This window comes from Microtus pennsylvanicus, chromosome 9, assembly GCF_037038515.1.
Source record: "Microtus pennsylvanicus isolate mMicPen1 chromosome 9, mMicPen1.hap1, whole genome shotgun sequence".
Classification (NCBI taxonomy): Eukaryota; Metazoa; Chordata; class Mammalia; order Rodentia; family Cricetidae; genus Microtus; species Microtus pennsylvanicus.
The window spans coordinates 11,676,856-11,699,416 of NC_134587.1; the positions used below are offsets into that span (position 1 = coordinate 11,676,856).

Here is a 22,561-nt window from a genome sequence, read left to right on the forward strand (position 1 = left end):
TTTCTCTCATGGTGTCCTCACATTTACTTTTCAACTGTGTGGGAGAAATGATCTACAGGAACCTTCTTGGGCATATAGCTCTGTGTGTGTGTGCGCGCGCATGTGTTGCGTCTATGTGAAATTATAACAAAGCTCTATGCCATTTGCTCAAAATGAACTGAGCTGTACTCTGCTATCAGTGGTCCTTAACCTTCCTAATGCTGTGACTCTTGAATACAGTTCCTCATGATGTGGTGACCCCCCCATCATAAAATTATTTTTATTGCTACTTTATAATTGTCATTTTGCTACGGTTGTGAATTGTAATGTAAATATCTGATATACAGCGCCCAAAGGGGTCAAGGCCCACAGGTTGAGAGCCACGGACTTAGATATTCATGGGTTGATTTCATTTTTATTTCATGAGTACTGTTCCTCAGTCTTAGGGCTTTTGTGTAGTTTGTAGTCTCATGAACTGTCTTTGATCTTGCGTTTGTGAATCCACGGAGGAAAACATTACCGTTTCCTGATGAGTTCTACAAAGGTGAAGCCTGTTCTTAAAAAGGAGGAAATCAGGTTTATATGCAAGCTATTATTGACTTATTAGCCATTTATCTCATTAAAAATTTTACATTGGAAAATACCACAGTTTCAAATGCATCCGAACTCCCCCACGCTGGGAGGAAAGTATACATACATTGTTTTATAGACAGAAACAAGAAAATAATTAAAGTCTATATATTTTACCTCTACCTGCTTGGCTCTCTGTACCGTCATGGTTTGAGGTTTCAGTCTTACTTTGTAAGGCTAAAAATATTTGAATTGCATTGGAGGGTTGGGAACGTCATAGGTGTGGCTTGGAGCGTCTGGTTTGTGTTCCCGAGCTGTACCTTGCTCCTCTGACCACACATTCGGCTCGTGTAGAACCCAGCCCTGTTGTTCCCAGACAGTTGCTGTAAAATTGACTTTGGCCATTCTTGGTCTCCCACACTGGTGGGTGTTATTGGAAGAGGCCTTCTCTCCATTGGGCTGGCAGCCTACACAGAGCAGCCTGGAGTAGGCTTGATTCATCAGCTGACACTATCCCATCCCACACTGAACAAAAACAAAAAACCCAAAACAAATTTTAAGAGAAGGGGCGGGGGATAAAAAGAAAAAAAAATGGACCTCCCTTCAAACGAAATCTCAAATTCCTGAGGGAGCCAGTTAAGATCATTTAAGAATCTCAACTGTGTTTTGCTTTGAAAAACACTTCATTAGGCTTGTTAAATATCAGCCTCACAGTCATGATCAGAGCCTTAAGGGGGGGCAAGCGCCCTTCCCTTTGGCCCGTTTGCTCACGGAAGGTGATCATTTTAGTGCTGAATATTTTCTTTCTCTCTAAATGCTAAAAACTCAGCACATAGTCATTACCAGGGAAGACGCTATAGGGACATTCCTTTTATGAATATTTATGATGTGAAATCTATAGCATTAATTACATTAATTTGCATAGATGATTACAAGGGAACCATAAGCTGTAGTGATAACTAAGCCTTAAGAAGAAAAAAAGTCTCAGTAACCCCACTCTCGTGTGTTTTCTTACAAATGCTGTTTAATGGGAATGAAGGTGACATTTCTGTCAAAAGGCATTTGGGCGTTTATAGCTTGAGATGTTTTAGCTAAGAGTTAAAGCACAGAATAATCCTTCAGTTTTCATAGGATTTTGCAGGCTTATAAACACTCTTTGAAGAAAGGGAGTTGAAAGAAAAATCTATATTGTTGAACTCAGGAGAAAATTCCCTTGTGAATAAGGGAATTAGTGGTTGCTTGATGCTTCTTTGGGATCACAGACCCTATTATTTTATAAGAATTCTCCACCCCCCCCCCTTTAAGATAGGACCCCAGATTTACTTTAAATTTATTTTTTTAATTTTTATTTTTTATTTTATGTTTTTGAATATTTTGCCTGTATATATGTATGCATGCATGCATGCATGTCTGTATGTATGTATGTACATGTAGTGCTTGTGGAGCCCAGAAAAGGGCATCTTTGGAAGTGGACTTTTAGGTGGTTGTGAGCCTCTATGTGGGTACTGGGAACTGAACTTGAGTTCTCTGGAAGAGCAGCCAGTCTTAACCAATGATGATCTTTCCAGCCCTTGACTTTGATCTCTTGATTCCTCGGCTTTTGCTGTCTGAGAACCTGGGATGACAGATTTCCACCCCCCCCCCCAGCTTTAGTCTATATATTTAAATCCAGCTTTTTTCCCCTTGAGGTATAGTCTCCTGTAGCCCAGATGGGCCTTGAGTTTATCATAACTAAGGATGACCTTGAATTTGTGAGTGTCCTGCCTCCATTCCCTTAGAACTCGAGTTCACGTCTGACTTACCATGTCCAGCTAATGGCTTTAATTTTTTTTTAGTTTTGTTTATTGTGGCTGTATTTGTATGTGCGTGTGTGTATGAGTGGAGATACACATGTGTCATGGCCCGTGTGTGGAGCTTAGAGGACATCTTTGGCAGCAAGTTCTCTCCTTTCACCCTGGCTTCTGGGGCTCAAACTCGGATCATAAGGATTGCACAGCGAGCCCCTTAGCTGCTGAGCCATCTCGTCAGATGCCACTGCCTCCTCTTCTCCTTTTTGAAAAGCTCGTTACAATGAAATAGATATTTTATTCCTATGTTCCGGTATCTTATAGAGCATAGTAAATACTCTCATACTGATGATGCTAAGCTCCAGACGCACACATGGATGTAGACCAGTTACTCTGGTGCAGGACCCGTGGACTAGCATCTTAGTCGCAGTGAGATTTATTTCATTGCTTTATCTCACGGTTATCCTAAATTTTGTTAGAACCATGAACATGGGTAGGACAGTAGTCATTAGAGATTTTAGATGTGATCTGTCTTCTCTGATCTGGAACTCGTAGAGATCTGTCTGCCTCTTTCCCCTGAGTGCTGAGATTAAAGGCCTGCTCATCACTCTAGGCAATTTTGATACTGCTCTAAAAGGAAGGTTTTTTTTGGTACGGGCGGTTCATGCCTATAATTCCAGTGCTTGGGAAGACAGGAAGGTCAATGATTAAAGGACATCCTCAGCTATGTAGCAAGTTCAGGGCCAGCCTGGGGTCTGAGACTGTCTCAGAAAACGTAATAAATGGGATTGGTCAGGTGACTCAGCATGTAAAGGCACTTGCCACCAAGCCTGACAATCTTAGTTTGAGCCTCAGAACCCACGTGGTGGAAGCAAAGAACTGATTGCTGAAGGTTGTGAGTTATGGCTGCATGCACCTCCCTACCTCAACGCATATACAGCGAACGAATGAGTGATCAACTATTAAAAACAAGAAAATATTTAAAATTGTCCATTAGAGAGGAGTAAATGTCATCTGCTGGTATTTTTGCTTACCTAAGAGGTTCACTTCTGGGTGGGCTAGAAATGGGTCTTAGTGATCATTGCTTGCCCCAGCTCCCACGAGGCCCTGGAACCAATCCCCACTACTGTACAAACAAGCAAACCTCTCAAGGATAACAATGTATTCCCCGGAAGCAGTTCGTGTATAAAATTAAGAAAATGTCATGCTATATTTTGCTGGGTATGGTTTTGTTTGTTTGTTGAGTTTATTTCATGTTTTTGAGTGTTTGGAGAGCATATGTATTCCTTGTACCACGTGCATGCTTGCTGCCCTTGGAGGGCAGAAGAGGGCCTGGGATTTCCTGGGACTGAAGTTATCAGGCCGTGTGGGCCGCACCCAGACTGGGTCCTCTGTAAGCGCAGTGGGTGCTCTTAACTACTGAGCCATCTCTCTAGCGCCGAGATACTTATTTTCCAAAAACCACTAATATCCTGTTTGCTTTCAGTTTTAGATTTTCTTTTTTTAACCTGGAAAAATGGCAAACTGTAGCATTCTCCCCCGGCAGAACACTTTTTCACTTTTTTTCTGTTTTCTTCCTCCCCGCAGCAATCTCCGGGCTTGGGCAGGCCTATCTGGCTCCAGATTGCGGAGTCCGCTTACAGGTTCACTCTGGGCTCGGTCGCTGGAGGTGAGTCAGGCCGGTCTTGCTGTAACATTATCCCAGCAGATGGGACGGCTCGGCAAAGGTGCAGTTCATTGTTCCTGGGGTCAGGACTGTGAGGCTTTCCAAAGGCTCTTTATTTCAGGAGGGCTTGTCTTAGCATGGCTGTGGCCCTCTGGCTCCAGTCTGTCTTCAGCATAAAAACCTCTGTAGTGACGGGAGAGCCTGAATGCATCGCCGCACTCACTTTAATTACGCCAGTTAAGGCCAGCGTGGAAAATGGCGACTAAAAAACGGAGTTTACGGGGTCAGGCTAGGGGCAGGGAGGAAGCTAAGATCGGAGACGCCAACTCAGAAATTCGTGAACTAAAACTACCTCTCACAGAGAATCACAGCGGCTGGCTGGCTGGCTCGTGATTCTTCTTTCCTTTCTCTGGCTTCAGAGTGTACAGATATGTTGTTTATTTGCTAAAAAGAATCCCTCCTCCCTCTCTGCTCACAGCAGAAATTAGAAAGCCCATTAAAAAAGGTTTTCATTTTTGTGTTTGCGTGTGTGAGCGTGTGCAGGTCGTGGTGTGCAGTGTGGAGGTCAGAGGTCAACTTGTCCAGAGTTGGTTCTCTCCTTCTACTGTGTGGGGTCTAGGATTAAACTCAGGTTGTCTTGTCACCCTTGGTGGCAACCACCTTTGCCTGCTGAGCCACCTCACCAGTCCAAGATAATTTTACTTCAATAATCTGTAAAGAAAATGTATAAAACCTGAAATTGCTTTGTTGAAAAAAAAAACTCCAAAAAATGATCAAAATGCTCTGGAATTTTTAAAGCAAGCTGGAACTGGTGACTAGGGTATTTTTTTTTTCAGCCTCCGTTTTAGAAAGTGCCAAGTGTTTTCTGGGTTTCAACAGCCCAAAAATAGAGCACTCTAGGTCCTATGAAATATTTCAATCGCCAAGAAATTCTAAAGCGTGACTATAGGTTTTTGTTTGTTTGATTTTCAACCAAATTCTATATATAGGGGTTGGATCTTGTCAAGGATTTTTCCTCCAGATGGCTGTAGCTTAGATTAATTTACCAAAATGTTTCAGTGAACTGAACTTTGAAATTACAACCACGTAGCTTGCGTACCATTATTGCATAGTTGTGAAGGAGGAGCAGGTGTAATATTTAGGCATTTAATAGAAAATGAGAAGAAACGGTGCCCATGCATGAGAGCTTACTGTCAGGTTAAGGAAACCGAGGGCCAGTTTTCTGATGTTGGTTGGTGGTGATTTGAGAATCTACTTTCTAACTCATAGACCAAAGGTATCAAAGTTTTTTATTTTTGTAGGGCCTCACACACGCTAAGTAAGCTCTCTGCCTCTGACTTATGTTGTTCCTTGAAGGAGGTGTTTGTGGACCCCACTGGTTGCTATTCTGCCACCTTTTGGCTCTATTAATAAGCAGAAGAAACGTGTAATAAGTCGGCTCTCTTTTGTAAGAATAGACAGTTTTATTTCTCAGCTGCAGAGATGAGATTTGATGTCCTAACGGATGCTCCAGCTAATTGTCTTCTTTTTGTTGACCCTAAATATTGTTCTGTTTGTAGCTGTGGGGGCCACAGCAGTATATCCCATAGATCTGGTGAAGACCCGGATGCAAAACCAGCGTGGCACGGGCTCTGTGGTTGGGGAGCTGATGTACAAAAACAGCTTCGACTGTTTTAAGAAAGTGTTGCGTTACGAGGGCTTCTTTGGACTCTACCGAGGTGAGTAAGCAAATCTCAGCCGCGGAAGCTGGCGATGTTTCTGTCACCATCAGTAGATTTAAGTCACTTGTTATGGAGACAAGATAGGGCTGTTCCCCTGCCCCTACCCCGCTCCCTTTGCTCAGCTTCCCGCCTTGCGTTCTTTCTCAATAGTAGTGTGCAAACAGGTGTCCCCTTCTCCTTCCTGCCGTTTTTAATCCTTGGGCTCCAAATCCTGCGTATGCGAGCGTGCTCTTTGAGGGCGCGGACTGGCAGAGATGGAGAAAGGAGAGCTATACTAACACAAATTCCCGGTGAAATCGAAGCCAGGTGCTACTTGAAGGTGAGTTTACCCTGGGTATACACTTGCTTGAATAGAAATGCCTTTTCCCCCTGTCTTTTCCAAGGAGACCCGTGATAAGTCTTTTCCAATTGGGTCATCTGATTTTTTTTTTTTTTTTTTGGTATTTTGAGACAGGGTTTCTCTGTGGCTTTGGAGCCTGTCCTGGAACTAGCTCTTGTAGACCAGGCTGGTCTCGAACTCAATTTTTAAAAGGCAGGGAAAGCTTAGGGCCTCAAGCTTCAGCCAGTCTCCCTTTCCTCCCCGTGGCAGGCAGAGAACCGCGTTCCTCTCTCTCGTGGTGACTATTACTGAGCGCCCGACTGTCGCATCCCAAGCTGCAGCCCCGTGTAGAATTCCCCCGGCCCCAGTGGGCTTTGTAGGAACTTGCCTTCTTGGAGAGAGGATGGCTTTCATCTGCATGTTTTCACCTTAGAATTTAGGGTTCCTTTGCGGGGGAGATTAATTTTTTAATCCCTTTGGGCGCCACTTGGAATTCTTTGAAACACCATGCTCCAGTCCCAGCATTTATGTAATTTACTGTACGTGTTTGTTGGCATTCCCAGGCTTACTAGTCGCCTGCACTTTGTGAGCTCTGTCGAACTGTTTGGCTGGGAGCTTTTCCTAGGAAAGAGAGACTAGGATTGAACGGATGGACAAGAGAAGAAACACTTGTAGTTGGCATCGTATTCAGGCACTTGAGTGGACACCTTTAGAGGCGAGGAAGGCCATTCGCCTGTTTGTTGTGGGCCCTCTGTATGGAGTATGCTTCTGAGAGCGAGTATAATGAAATTTGCTCAGATATTCAGATCGCTTTGGCTCTGCTAATCCCAGCGGCATAACTTGTACTACAGAGGCAACAGTGGTTACTGTGCCGGGTGTTCAGGGCTGGCAGTGAGGACTTGTTTTAAATGGACTTAGCTCTTCACACCTAGATCTCACATAATGGGGGAGTCACGGTGGAATGGCACTGAGGTTATTTCTTTGACATCTCCAATCTTTCATTATCAAATAATGAACTTTCCCTTAATCAGTGTGGTTTTAAGTTACAAAGGGTGTCTACAGAGAACTATTAGAAGAACTCTAGCCACATCATGTATACCCTTCTCAATAGATAGATACTTCTAGAAGATTTTGTTTGGAAGAGCTATCATATTAATTAAGCGGGTGCAATATAGCAAGCCGGGGAGGCTGCCGTTGACTTTATTGAGGGTCTACGCTGATGAAACGGGCCCTTTAAACGAGAGACTTTTGTCTGAGATGATTGTAGGAGCCCTGTCTGGGAGCACTGGGATGGTTGAGATTGTCATATATTGCTTAGAACTGGCCCATTGTTCTGTCGGATGACTGACAGAGTTGCTGACAGATTCGCTAAATTTCTTTGCAGCCAGCAATGATAAAATAACACAAATCACTACTTTATTAACATTCCACAAGCTTTAGGGAGTAAAGTTGTAAAACAGATACACACGTTGACACCGTTGCCCCCGAGCGAGGCTAAAAGTAATCGGGTCTGAGGATCAGGGAGGAAGCATGGGAAGACTGCCATCTGCTGATTTATTCTCTCAGCTCAGTCCGTGGAAGGTGTGCGGGCTTGCGTTTGTCGCTGGTAATTCAGTTTGACTGGCAGTGGCCTGTCTGCAGAGCTGCTTGCTGGCTCTCCACTTCCGGAAAATCACTCTCTGGCACCTTCCAAGGAGGCCTAAGAAAGAGCAGCAAGCAAGCGTGTGGGGGGGAATGTCACTCCCCCGGTTCTGAAGCTATACGATGTGTTTGTTGCTAGCATCTTTAAAAAACGTATGCAAAAGGAAAGGAAGAAAGAAACAGGCCGGCAGCTCGGTAAACCCGCGAGTGCTGGAACGCTGAGCTTCTCGGGCACCTACGGCTTACACGTGACTGTGCTTTTCCAGTTTCCGGCCGGCCTGGGAAATGTGGCTTTCTAAGCATAATGATTTCTTTTGTTTTGAGCAGAGTCTTCTAAAATGCCTTGAGTTTGACAGATATTAGTAAATGAAAATATAATTGGCATATGTTTTTGCTTATAGACGATGCCCACAAACTGATACTAAAAGCTGCATTTTTTTTTCGTTGCAGTTGTGGCTTTCTTTTAATTAAATGAGCGCCGGGCTTCTCTGAAGAGAGGATAACGGGAGCGGGTAGTCAGTAGCAGCCTCGCTCCTTTGTGCCGCAAGGAGTCTATAGCAAAGCCTGGCTGTGCTGAACGCACACCACTGCCCCAGCTTCTCTCCAGGCCTTCAGCACAGGCATCCGGATGTTCGGGGCTGCTGCTGGGGGCAGGGGAGATTCAGTTATGGAGGGAGAAAACCCAGAGGCTCCATTCTTCCGTTGCGTACTTTAGGCAAGGCGTTGGATAGCGAGGTTTTATTTATATATTTATCTTTAAGGATGTTAAAAGAAACATTTATAGCTCTGAGTAAATGACATCATATATGACTGGTAAATTGTGTATATATGTATGGTTTATATATTTATTAATGCATAGGAATATATATATATACATATATGATCATTTAGGATGATCTTTTCCCCATTTAGATGAAAACCTTGAGGTACTTGGTGGGTACCTTCGAGGGAAACACTCCCTTGTTGGGCTTGTCCACTCACACAAAGATCCTCTCCTTCCACCCAGGTCTGATACCCCAGCTGATAGGAGTTGCACCGGAAAAAGCCATTAAGCTGACCGTAAGTTTCTTGCCGCGGAACTGGTGTCCTTTCCTTAGATTGTGCAGCCAGCAGCAATGCTGTTGAGACTGGTACACTATCGAGGCCCGTGTAAGCATTCTCACATCTATGTGGACACATTTGGTGAAATGAAAAGTAGTTTGATAATTCGGAAACATGAGGGTGTGCATGCAGAGGAGATGGCAGGAGATTCTGATGAGCTGATCTTGTCTTCCTAATTAGGTTAATGACTTTGTCCGGGATAAATTTACCAAAAGAGATGGCTCCATCCCACTGCCGGCAGAAATCCTCGCTGGAGGCTGTGTAAGTGCCCATCCCCATTTCCTGCAGCAAATATATCCCTCTAACCCTTTTACAAAGTAGGAATGAAATGCAAGTGGCATTTCCTCTTTAAATTTTGTTTTACTACATATTTCTTCAGTGTGTATGTGGGGTACATACCTTGGTGTTTATGTGTGACAGCCAGAGGACAGCTTTCAGAAACTGGTTCTCTCCTTCCCTCGTGGGGGTCCTGGGGACTGAACTCACGGCTGCAGGTTTGGCCGCAGGCACCTTTACCACTGAGTCATCTTGCTGGCCCAACATTTCCCTTTAACTCAGAATCGCCCGAGGGGAATCTTGTAGTCATGATGCTTGAAAATGGGTGCATGTGCATGTGACAGGCTTGGCTGCCTTCCTCCCGAGAGCTGCCACCTCCTCCTCTGAGACACCACCACTCACTGGTTTGAAGCTCAGCAATTGCGGCTACTTTTTCTGAAAGTGAACCCAGGGATCTTCTTGGCTCCACCCCTGCTGCCACTGGGATTCCCAGGCAGGCCACCACGTTTGGTTTTATGTGGCTTGTGGGGATTGAAAGCAGGTCCTAGGGCTTTGCCTTGCTAGCTGATCCTTCTCTCCAGTGTATAATCTCATTCTTCTCCTCTTCCTTTCCTCCTCCTTCCCCCTCCTCTTCTTCTTCCTTTTTTTTTTTTAAGGTTTCTTTGAGACAGGGTTTTCTCTGTATAGTCCTGGCTGTCCTGGAACTCGCTCTGTAGACCAGGCTGGCCTTGAACTCACAGGGATCCACCTGCCTCTGCCTCTTAAATGCTGGGTTAAAGGTGTGCACTGTATAATCTGTATTGTTATCATCAGCTTTGTTTCTTTTAAATGTCTGAAACTCTATCTTTTAGACATATATACATATATATATACACACAGGTATGATTTTTATTTCATGTGTGTTTTGCTTGCATGCATGTAAGTGCATGTACTGTGTGCACTCAGTGCCCATGGTGGCCAGAAGGGGGTTTCCCATCACCTGGAACTGGAGTTATAGACGTTTGTGAGCCACTACGTGGGTGCAAGAAATTGAACAAGTGCTCTTAACAGCTGAAGCTGCTCTTTAGCCCCCTTCTGACTTCTTACATTCTTAAGTTTTATTTTTTTAAGCATCAAAGGAAATGCAAGAGCAGGTTGAGTTACTGTCCATTTCTCCCCCTGGAACTCTGAGTGCAAGGGGGCTGGTTAATTGGGCCCTTCAGTTTTATGTGTAGGAACGAGTCTGCCATTGTAGTTTAATGAAGCCTCCTTATGGAGCTGCAGTGGGGCAGGAAGAGCCTATAACTATGTTGTGGTCATTGGCCGAGATTCCGAAGCCAGAGACTGAGAGTGCAATTCTTAGTCTGTGTTTAAGGTGTGAGCACGGCATTGGATTTAGACCGACCGACGCATCTAAGTTTGCAGCCCGGCAAATGTTATGTGTGGTGTGCGCCTCACAGTTGCCAGTGAGACTTTCATAGTTCAGTTCGGTCCTGAACATGTTAATAACTCCTGGTTGAACTGGCCGGAGGTTTTGGCGAAAACCTCACTTGCTCACGAAGCCCGAGATGATGAGGTCAGTGACCTTAGAGGTTTTAATTCAGAGAAGATGTCCCTGGGGTCAGGGGGAGCAGTTGCTCTGGGCTTCTTCATGATGAGACTTGTCAGCAGGGCCCTTGTCTCTACCACCACCACTGAGCGATACCCAGTTGCTCTCCCCACAGCTCCCCAGTTTTAAAACTACCTAGGTTACTGGGAAGGAAAGATTTGAGCTAATGGAAGCTTTTCCCAGCAAAGGGATCAGCGAGGGCCCAGGCCGAGTTTCTTGTAGATGGGAGGGAACGCTGTTGCCGTGAGAACAGGGTGAAAATTCCAGATCTGCAGGAAGACGTCCTGCTGTTGAGCTTTTCTTTGTTTTTGTTGTGAGGCAGGGTCTCACCATAGAGTCCTGGCTGGTCTGGAACCCTTTATATAGATGAGGCCGGCCTTCAACTCCTAGAGATCCTCCTGCCTCTCCCTCCTGAGTGCTGGGATTAAAGCCATGATTCACTACTCCTGACTTGCCTATCTGTGTTTTTAATCAGGATGTGTGTGTTAGGTGAGGGTTCCAGCCCAAGACCCAATGCAAGGAAGCTTGACTCTACCATAGTCCTCCTGGCGCTGTGATCAGTTTAAGGTTTTTTTATTATCATTACGTTTAGTGTACGTATGCTTATGTGTGTGAGTGTGCACATATGTGTGTGCATGTGTACATGTGTGAGTATGCGTGTTTGTGTGAGCATGAGTGTGTGTGAGTGAATGCATGTGTGTGCATGTGCACATGTTTGAGTGTACATGTGTGAGCATGAATGTGTGTGAGTGAATGCATGTGTGTGCATGCATGTGACATTCATGCGAGTGTGAGTGTGTATGTGTGTGTGCGCACGCATGTGTGTGCTGGTGGAGAACAGAGGACACCTTGCTGGGGTCAGTTCTCTCCTTCCACCCTGTAGGTATCCGGGATGGCAGTCGGGTTGACAGGCTGGCTTGTGAGCCCCTTTGCCCGCTGAACCATCTCACTGGCCCCACCACAGTCAGTTCTCACACATGTGTGGTGAGGCTGGGTATGGTGACTCACATAGTGTTTAAAGTTTAAGAATGTTAAGTAATTTTAAAAACACAAATAAGCATTATTGAACCAACAGAGAAGTTCTCCTTAAAGCTCCATACTACACAGGGCTGATTGCCACGTTCCCTTGCTGGGAGATCCACATTGACAGTTGGCTTCTGTGTCCCAGGGTGTCCTATGGGTGCCGGGATGCTCACCTTCAATGCAGACAACAATTAATGTGACTGCAGGTGTAACGTGCGCTGCTGGCTCCTTTCCTCTGCCATATTAAAGAAAGCGTATCACTTGTACACTGCGAGATTTGTAGGCGCGCACAGCTTGGTCAGCTGCAGTCTAAGAGCATCAGATGAGAGAAGAGAATCTCAGGGGAGGGAGCTGGGGGCAGGCAGGTGGGATGTGATAGCTCACCAGAGGGTAAACTGTAAAGGGACAGGCAGGAGGCAGAGGCCGCAGATCCCTGAGTTCAAGGCCAGCCTGGGCTACACAGAGAAACCCTGTCTTAAAAAACCAACCAGCCAAACAAGCAAACCAAACACCACGAAAGGACTTTGTGTTTATTTAAACATAATATCCGTATTTAACACTGAGCACCTGAAGGCTGGTATACTGGTAGTGGTAAATCCGGGGGATTATGATAAAAATGTAGTTCTTTTCTTTTTTTATCTTAATCTGCCTTAATTTAGAATATAAAGAATGTTTCCCCAAATACAGTCTTTACAACCATTATTTAAAAAGCGATTTTAGGGAAATAGTAAACTTTTCAGTTGGCTTGGTCTTTAATTCTAGCTCCAGGAGTAATTACTCGGATTATCATTTTCACATAATTTTTCAATCCTTTTGACAGTATTGTTTGCTTAGACTGAAACATTGAAACGCTCCCTTCTGCCTGCAGTGTGGCAGATTATGAAAGAAAGAAATCCTGGCAAATCAGCATGGAGAATGGGGCAGCGCATCCTTGTTGGGGGACCTGTGTGGCTGCTGGTGGTCTGTGCTGTGTCGGGACAAAAGGGGATTAGTTCCCTGGGGGATTCAGGACAGTCAGCTGCCCAGAGGAGGAGAGGAATCCAGGGCCAGTGTGGTGTTCAGAGTTGTGAGTATTTGAAGGGTCAGGATTTAACCAGAGGCATTGAAGTGTGGCCCCAGAGTGGTTAGGAGCCACCTTGCTGTCCTTTGGAAGGGGGTCAGGGAGGGTGATCAGCAGATGTGGAGGAGGAGGGGCGGAGGTCCGAGATGACATCTGGACACCTGTAGAACTGCCCCTTCTTATATAAGAAGCACACTTCTTATGTGTACAGGGACATGTGCTGCAGCTGAGTTACGACTATGTGATGATTATGATTATATGGATACCATTACGATTATGAATATTGTATGAATATAGTTTTGATTATATAACGTAAACAGCCGTAGTTTAAGACAAAATGGCACAAATGAGATTTCTTCGCTTTATGAAGGGAGATGATATATATTTTATGTGTGTGTATCTGTGTGATCATGGACACATGCTCATCTTTATATTACAGAAACCCAAAAACGAGTTGTAGCAGTTATTTTTAACATTCTTCCCATCCCTCTACTACTTGGCAGATTTCAGGTGCAAACACACTCCGATTATTTGAAGATCAAATCTGATGCTCACCCCAGAGTGTGGACTGTGCCTGTGCTCTGAGGGTGTCACACTCCGGGTGACTCAGAGTTCCGCTTTCCAGCTCTGTCTTGGATTCCCCCCCCCCCCCGGTTTTGTCTTGGAATGATACTAAAGTCTGCCTTCCCAGGTTCCTTCCTTTTGTGTGGGTGTCGCTGGTCCAGCCCAGAGCTCTGAGCATGCTCGCATAGAGTGTAGAATTGGACTCAGAGGAGAAGTCTGGCTATAAAGGCACCTCCATGGGGCTAATGTTGTGTTCATTTCTCCGCAAGTTGACTGACCGAAGACAGCGCTCTGCGGATCTTTCCAGAGCTTTCCGTTCACCCAGAGCCTACCACCTACATCTTCATTCCTTCTGTTTTCCAAGTTGGGTTTATTGATTTTGTTGTCTTGACTATGCTTGAGGTGATCCCTGAAGGAGAATGGTCTTGACATTTCAAATTGAAATAAACCGAAGTCCGGTCATGGTGGCCCACATCTGTAATCCCAGCACCCTGCAGGCTGAGGCAGAAGGATTGCTGTGAATTCTAGCTTAGACCGAGCAACCTAATGAGTTACTCCCAGGCTGGTTTGGGCTACAGACTGAGTGAGACCTTGCCTCAGCTGGCCCCAAACCTAAAGAGAGATTGACATGAGGTGTATCTTCATGAGATCTCTCACACTGAGCACATGTGAGCCTCTCCTTCCCCAGTGTAAAGTGAAGACATCGGTGGCTTTTCCTTCTTGGACACCCCCAGTCCAGCTCCGACGTGTCGAGAGCTTGTCTGTCTCCCTTGCTTGCAGGCTGGAGGCTCGCAGGTCATCTTTACCAACCCGCTGGAGATCGTGAAGATCCGCCTGCAGGTGGCGGGAGAAATCACCACGGGGCCCAGAGTCAGCGCTCTGAACGTGCTTCAGGACCTGGGACTCTTTGGGCTGTACAAGGTAGGTTGATTTCTTTGGCTAGCTGAGTGGAGAAGCTGTGGCACACAGTATAAACATGAAAGAACGTAGAAGCCAGATGACATCCCCAGCCCCAGCTTGAGAAGCGACCTTATCTGGCAGTGTGACCTATGACCCAAATGAAGCCAGTGCCCTTGGGTAAAGATGGCAGGATATACACAAGAGAGCTCCTGTCGTCAGATTTAGCTTCTACGGAACTGCATGCAGGGCATCTCTTCCGGCTCACAACCTTCATCCCACGGGGCCTTGAGACGTTTCTGTGGTACTCAGGATGGGTTGGGGGCTGCAGAGAAATCCTGGGCCTATTCTGAGCCTTAATACTTCTCTTGTTGTACCAGGAGGGGCTTCTCTTGTCTTAGTCATCTGACCATGGTTAAAAAAGAAGATAGTAGGATTGGACAGGATTTGAGCCTTTAAGCAGTTAAGTGGGAGGATTTGTCAATAATGAATTCCATTAAAATACAACAGCAACAGGGCGTTCTTGCACAGGACGCCAGTCCACGGACTCCTCCCGGCGGGTACCGTTACTGCCATCACTGCTGATCAGGTGTAATGGAGCAGAAGCCGGTGTTTTTCTTTAACTAGCAGAGTTTTTCTTTCTGTTCCCTTCCCTGGTAGAAGGGGAGATGCGGAAATTTCACCCCTATAGGGGACTGTGTTTCCACAGCACTGAATTTATTTGTGGATCCATAACCGCTGAAATGTGTAAATTTACCTCTGCAACTGCAAATTAGAAATTAGAAAACGTCTAGATTAGAGCTGCGCAGCCACAGGGTGCCCAGGAGCCTGGCTGCCGGGCCTGTCTGTCTTTACCGAGCGCCTCCCTCCACTCTGTTCCTTCCGCCCACCCTCTTCGCCATCCGTGGAGATTACCTCGGAGGGCAGAATGTGTAAACATTGGTTCAGTCTGGATTACCCTATAAGAGTCCCTGGGTGTTTTCGTTTTTATAAAAACAGAGCCATTGGGGAACCCAGTGCTTGGGTATAGCATTTGTCTGTGAGGCAAAACTTCAGGCCTGGGCTGACATGGGTCGCTGGCAACACTGAGGAAGGTGATCGCTGCCCTCTCCATGGCCGGGACAGGCTATCTTGAGTGGAACGAAGACTTTAGGGTTTTTCCTCTCAGCTCTTTCCCCTTCTACCCCTTCCCTGCTCAAGCTCCCTACCCCCACGCACAGCAGAGCTGAGCAGGTCAAGGAGCCTGGGAAGTTTGAGACTCCGTATGAATCCTAAGATGTTGCCTTGCTTAATGCACAGAAAGTTCCAGTTACACAGTGCCAAGTTGCAGAGACCTGCAGCAGAGTGCCCTCGGAGTTAACTGTACCGCGCTTAAGTATGATCGCCGCTGTACCGCGCTTTAGTGTGGTCGCCACGATAGAAAACAAATGAAAATTTCAAACCCTAAGTCTAGCACTCCTAGGAACGCTAGAAAGCTCTCTCCGTCGCCAGAGTGCTGCAGTCGCCAGGGTTAGCCTGGATACCCGTTTTCCTTTGGAAAGCTTTCTGCCATGCGTCCTTGCTCTGTACCGCTATTCCCGGCCTACTTCTCCTCACATCACTCCTAATGCTGTTTGAAGGACATCTCAGCTTGCTTGTCACCGGTGCCTGCCACCCGCTTCCTGTTCGGCCATTCAGACCCTGTTTACACACTGTTTCTCACTGTTTCCTCACCGTGTGACAGGGTGCCAAAGCGTGTTTCCTCCGAGACATTCCCTTCTCCGCCATCTATTTTCCTGTGTACGCTCACTGCAAACTGCTTCTGGCTGATGAGAGCGGACGCGTGGGAGGCATCAATCTCCTAGCCGCTGGAGCCATAGCAGGTAACCACGGACCGTTTTAACCCAAAGAATTCTCTTAAGAAGTCCAGAGTCTCTGGCTTCGCCCTTTCTTTCTGGAAGTTATTGTTGGGATCTGACTTAGCTGGAGAGAGCCGCCTTTGCTCCTTTGTGGGATATGCTAGGATTCTGTTGAGAGTTAATTACATTTGCATAATGTGGATAAACAACTTAATGCAGCTTAGCAACTTGGAGCCAAATTAGATCTGCCCATCTAAATTGGGCTTTCATCATTAACACGGTTCTTAACCTCCTGGGTTCCTGAAACCTTGGGTGCAGCCAACTGAGGTGGTTGAAGGTCTTTGGCAGATCAGTTTCTCTGCTGATCCAGTCAGTGCTGATGTTCAGGCCCTGCCTGCCCCTGTACTTGTCCTGTGGAGAGGAACCTTCCTGTTTTGGCTCAGAAGCTGAGCTTCACGGAGCTATCTGTCTTGCTCCCACAGTTCTCCTCAGACCACAGCGGCACCCCGCGGCAAACTGCCCTCAGTCCTCAACTCTTTCGTCTTTTTTTCTGACTTCAGCGTTCGGTTTGGTTAATGGTTGCTTCTCTAGTAGGCTGAGTGCCTCGGAGGGTAGGGCTTTCGTCACGTTCATCTGGCCTCCTAGTGGAGGCTCAGATGATGGATAACATGAACATCTTCATCAGGTCTAAGACACCAGATGAGAGTCCATGAGGAAGAGGAGCGTGGCAGTCAGGAAGGGCTCAGTATGCTCCTTCTGACTCACAGCAAGGGTGGGGGTGGTGTTTGAATGTGTCTGTGCATGCATGTACACATGCATTTTCTTACTCTTAAGGGGAGCCTTGGCTTCATTCTCTAACCAAGCCCCCTCGGGGCCACCGGCTCCATTTGCCTAGTGAAGAGACAGTGATATTTAGGCTAAATTGAAGAAGGCTGCTCCTCCTTCAAGGTCTGTTCTGTTTTATGAACAAAAGCTACACTTGAGAGATCCAGTCTTCTGTATCCTCCTCCTCCTCCTCCTGCTGCATCTCAGGTGACCCCAGGGAGCTGCAGCACAGGGAAAGAAGAGCGGCCTTTGGGTGTTGGCTCGCTGGCTACTCTTTAACTGGAAGAGTTGTAATGACTTCTGTGACGTGAACAGGTCTGAAGGGAGGGTCAGTCACCTCTCCCTTAGCACTGACAAGAGACTTTGCTCTTGTCACACTGGCAAGTGTTTTGATGCTTTTCACACTCACCCCTATAGTGTGTGGCTGGCAAGAGACAGCCAAGACCACTACGGTTTGGTGCCACATACATTCCGTGGGTCATTAAATCGATGTCCTCTCATATTATATATGAAAATACTTGTGTCTTATTTAAAGATGAAAAATGGAAAAGGAGCATGGGAACTGTCCTGTTGCTGTTATTACACTTATGACGTTTTTTTCTTTGGGATGGTATTACATTTATAACGTTTAGTTCTTTGGGATGTGTTTGAATCAAGAAAGATTTCTTTAATTCAGACAGAAAAACAAAACATTTTCTCCCTAATTCTGCAGAAGCAACTAGCAGGCTAGGGGACACTTCCTCCTTCCCTCGGTGCCTAGGCCCCTGTTTAAGGAACTTTGGCTTTCCCTGTGGTCACAGTTGTGGATTGTCCTGTTGGATGTATGACATCCTGAGGATGAATTAAATGTGGCTTTCTCCTCCCAGGTGTGCCCGCTGCTTCTCTGGTGACCCCTGCTGATGTTATCAAGACAAGATTGCAAGTGGCTGCCCGGGCTGGTCAGACAACCTACAGCGGGGTCATCGACTGTTTCCGAAAGATTCTCCGGGAAGAAGGGCCATCGGCATTCTGGAAAGGGACTGCAGGTAGCTGCTGGGGGGTCCTCCGGAGTGGCTGTCTCGGTTCACGTCTTTCCCTGGTCACTCAGCGGTAGCCTTGGCACAGCCATCCTGGTGTTAAGTCTGCCCTCCCCTGTCGGTGTTTTCCAGCTCGAGTGTTCCGGTCCTCCCCTCAGTTTGGTGTCACGCTGGTCACCTATGAACTTCTGCAGCGGTGGTTCTACATCGATTTCGGAGGCCTGTAAGTGCATCTACTTCACCCAACCCAGACCAGTGCTTGCTCTGTTCGCAGAGCCTCTTGGGGAATGCTGAGAAAATGGATGCAACCAAGTCCTTTAAACGCAGTATATGGGGCTGGAGAAATGGCTCAGCAGTTAGGAGCACTGCCTGCGCTTCCAAGGGTCCTGAGTTCAATTCCCAGCAACCACATGGTGGCTCACAACCATCTGTGATGAGGTCTGGTGCCCTCTTCTGGCCTGCAGTTGTAAACCCAGTATATGGAAAGCAACAGGCTTTAAAAGTTCCCATGTTAGAGTCAGACCTTACCATATCAGAGTGACTCGGCAGATAGTATTCAACAGCTATTGGGACATTTTAGGGAGGTATTGAATGGAAATGCTAGGCGAATAGTTATTCTTTTTTTTTTCTAGTGAGATTGTGTCGTTAGTAGTTGGATTGTTTAATACGGCCCAGAAACAACCCAGCATGCAGTAGCATGCTGCCGAGGTGACAGTTCCTCATTTCCCATCGTTTAGTCCATAGAAGTTCATACTGCTGGTTCCCGCACATGGTTTCAAAGAGAAGCCACGCCGATGGGTCAGTCATGCTAGGGGGAGGGCCCCAAACCGAGCTGCTCCAAGCTCAGCACTCAGAGTCTACCCCAGGCAGAAGAGCAATTGCTTGTTGAGTCTGCAGGGAAGTTGTATCCAAGGCAAGCAAGCAAGCAGTGACTAGCGGTCGGGGCAGAGGTGCCAGTACTGTTCGGAGACTCCATCTCTTAAGCCCGTGAGCACCTCCCCCGCTGAAAGCCTTGGTAGGAAAAGAGCAGTTGAACCAAGTAGCGGAGGGACCCATACATAGAAAAGATGCAGGAGCAGCAATTTCATCATCCCACTGCACAAATACTGATATTTGGCTTTTCTGTAGCTTTAGAGACTGTGGAAGCAAGAACTAAATCTGTTTCTTTTTTAGTGATAAATTTTAAGAGCCCACTGTTTAAGAAGCTTTTAAATTGTATCAATGTATTATGAAGATTTAATGCATGCCTCCTGCATCAAATTAGAAAACAGAGAAGTCCACGCATAGCCAGCTTCCCAAAGACTATTGTTGTTTTCTTCTGATTATCATCCGAGAGTCAGCTCATAATGCATGAAACAATCCCGCACCAGTTTGGATTTAAAGGGGTATATATTTTAGGGGTAAAACTTACAAAACACCAACCGTCAGGAAAGGAGTCTAGTCTCTGGAGCAAGAGCCGGAACCAAGCGAGCAAGCTGAGGCTTGCTGCTCTTTTTTAAAGAGAAATAGACCATGCCCCAGTGGGCTGATATTTCAGCGGCTATTGCGGAACTTGCTCCCGCAGCAAGCTCTCGTACGCACATAAGCACTGAGGGTGGGGCCGTTTTTCTTGTATTCGAGATCTGTGAAGGCAATATTGTGGAGAGGCCGGAAATCACAACTTTTTTTAAAAAACAAAAAAAAACCCATTTCTTTTATTATTTGGTTTTTCAAGACAGGGTTTCTCTGTAGCTTTGGAACCTGTCCTGGAACTAGCTCTTGTAGACCAGGCTGGCCTCGAACACACAGAGATCCGCCTGCCTCTGACTCCCGAGTGCTGGGGTTAAAGGTGTGCGCCACCACCGCCTGGCTGGAACTCACAATTTATGCAGAAGAGGGGACATGGAGAGAGCTGAGACAGCTTCTTCATGGTGTGTGGTGCCCCCCACCATCCATGCTCAATGTCAGCTGCCTTCGCCTCCATCAGCCCTGAGCTCTCTGCTTTTTCCCTGTCCACAGCAAACCTTCGGGCTCAGATCCGACACCGAAGTCACGCATCGCAGACCTCCCTCCCGCCAACCCCGATCACATTGGTGGCTACAGACTTGCCACAGCCACTTTTGCTGGCATCGAAAACAAGTTTGGCCTTTACCTCCCCAAGTTTAAATCTCCTAGCGTAGCCGTGGCTCAGCCCAAGACAGCGGCAGCAACTCAATGACGTGGCGACTGCAGACCGAGGCCCAGGAGAACGGCCGGTACCGTGTCCAGTCAGCTGCATCGTTCTGTCTGCGCTGAGGTCAAACCACTTTCTATGCGACCTATACGTGTATTGTTTATAAAGCGATCATACGCCCAGGGAGAACCACAGTGCAGTTTCAAGCTTTAGTCTTATCTGTTGAAATGTTTTCTGAGCCTTGGCATGAATTCCGTGTTCTAGACTCTGCTTCGCACAGCTTGCCCCTCCAGTGACTGTACATATTGTACATCTTTGTACAGAGACACCTTGGCACCTCATCCCAACGAATCACATTTATAGAAATGTTAACGCAGTTCTCAGTGGCTTGAACTGTACAGAATGTTTTGAAAGTGTTTTATTAAGAATCATGTAAGAATAAATGTACTAAAGTTAAACCCATTCTCCTCTTGGTGACTTGCGGAAGTCAGCTTCAGCGTTGAATGTATCCGACTCCAGTTTGCGTTCCATCCTGGAACAGGAAGGGGTTTGCTGATAACAGGTAGAACAAAACGATGCTCGCGGCATCGAGTAAGAGAAGGTTTGAAACGGCGCGTGCCCGTGGATGCCGGAGGACCAGCCGATGACTTGTGTGCGCCGTGTGTTTCCAGTCGTTTGTTGCGGAGTGCAAATTTCCTGTCAACCGGAAGAGGCTGCTCCTGTCCACACACACACACACACACACACACACACACACACACACACACACACACACACACGGAAGCAGGGTGGGCTCCAGCTCGGCTCCCTTAGTTTGCTTTCCTCCTGTGCAGCAAGGTAAAGGCCGAGATGTTGAAAGAGCAAAGTTTGGAAGTTTCCCTCCGTATGGTATGATACGAATCAAAAATAAATGCAAAGCAAAATGTCTGCATGGAGTCGGTTTCCTTCATCAGTGCCCTCACAGTGCTTTCTGTCTGATTTGCTGATTCTAAGTGACAAGTGGCCCCGCCTGTGCCCCTCCTACCTCAGGGAAGGTAGACTTTGCTTTGGAGTGAAGGCGGTGAAGCAGAGCTCCTGTGTGGCGGTCTTGCGGGTCTGGATTCTCACAGGGAGTCCCCATGGAAACGGCTTACTCAGAAGGTTTCTCGCCCGGGGTCCACTTACTCACAATAACTTCCAAGCTCCAGCCACACTTTGCTATGGCTGTTCCTTGACAGGTAGTGACATCAGGACCTTTGGCAGAGTGCTCTAGGAAAACACAGCTGCGCTAGTGACCAGGATGTGAGGATATATACAGATGTGTGTAGGATTAAGGGAAAACCTGGAGATGGTCCAAGTCACCCAGTGCCCAACATTGCTCTTCACGAAGGTCTTCTTCTCCTTTCTTTCAGGGTGCCGAGGAGACTGCCCATTTTGTAGGCAGACCGAAAACAGTGGGCACTGTTTATTTTTATTTTTCTAATTACGCATGGGCTTGAGTAAATGTCTCTTTATTTTGTTTGGTTTGGTTTCTTCGAGACAGGGTCTCACTCTTGTAACCGCAGAGTCTGGGAACTCCCTTTGTAGGTCAGGCTAGCTCTGAACCTGTACCAGCCTTTTGCCTCTCCTCCCAGGTGCAGGGATTTAGTGTGGGTGCCCCATCTGCTGTCTTCTCATCTCTGCTGCTCACCTGTGCTATTTTCTTTTTATGAAATATACAGAAGGCTGACGAAATGTATGTATGCATGTATATCCACACAGAAACATGTACATGCTTATGTTAAAACATGTGGTGACCAGAAAAGAAATAGAACGTACCCCACACCCAGAAGTTACCATCCATTCCTCTCCATTCTACCCCCTTACCCATTGAGCCATCTCCCTCCTGCTCTTATTTCCTGCAGCATCTATACATGGCTTATACTAAAATCATGAGGCTTTTTCTCTTGTATTTGCTTTGAAAAATTTTGTGAATTAGCTCTTACATTTAGGAATATGATTTTTTAAAAATGTTTTAATGTGCCCTGTCTGTCCTGGAACTTGCTGTGTTGACCAGGCTGGCCTTGAACTCACAGAGATCTGCCTGTTTCTGCCTCTCCTGTGCTGAGATTAAAGGCATGTATCACTACGCCCTGCTGATGACACTATGAGTTATTTTTGTGTGTGAAGTGAGCACCTGTATTCATCTCCATGTGGACATCCCGTTGTCTCATTTTCTTCTCAGTGAGTTGCCTTAGTGATTAAACTGACCGTGCATGTAAGGGTTTATGTCTAGATTCTCATTCACCTACACCACTTTCTGCCCACCAACATCACCATCTGACTACTGCAGCTTCAAATTCAGCTTTGAAATCAGGAGGTATAAATACTCCAGCTTAGTTCTTTTTCAGAATTGCTCTGGTTATATTGGATGTTTTGCCCACAGAGGCCAGAACAAGATATGGGATTCCACAGAGCTAGAATTACAAGTGTTTGTTAGATGTCTGATGTGGGCACTGGGAACCGAATTCGAATCCTTTGGGAGAGCAGTAGGTGCTCTTAGCCACTCTTAAGCCATCT

General features: G+C 46.5%; 1 protein-coding gene across 1 annotated transcript in view; it reads left to right on the plus strand.

The window, feature by feature from the left end:
* The window catches only part of Slc25a12 (solute carrier family 25 member 12), a 71,786-nt gene extending 50,836 nt beyond the window's left edge, over positions 1-20,950 (plus strand). Inside the window, exons 10-18 of the mRNA XM_075984912.1 lie at positions 3,924-4,005; positions 5,562-5,720; positions 8,690-8,742; positions 8,965-9,045; positions 14,076-14,216; positions 15,916-16,054; positions 17,722-17,880; positions 18,004-18,094; positions 19,870-20,950. Of these exons, the coding sequence (XP_075841027.1) occupies positions 3,924-4,005; positions 5,562-5,720; positions 8,690-8,742; positions 8,965-9,045; positions 14,076-14,216; positions 15,916-16,054; positions 17,722-17,880; positions 18,004-18,094; positions 19,870-20,068 (1,104 nt within the window). The 3' untranslated portion in view covers positions 20,069-20,950. The remainder of the gene's footprint in view (positions 1-3,923; positions 4,006-5,561; positions 5,721-8,689; positions 8,743-8,964; positions 9,046-14,075; positions 14,217-15,915; positions 16,055-17,721; positions 17,881-18,003; positions 18,095-19,869) is intronic.
* Positions 20,951-22,561: the final 1,611 nt, after the last annotated feature.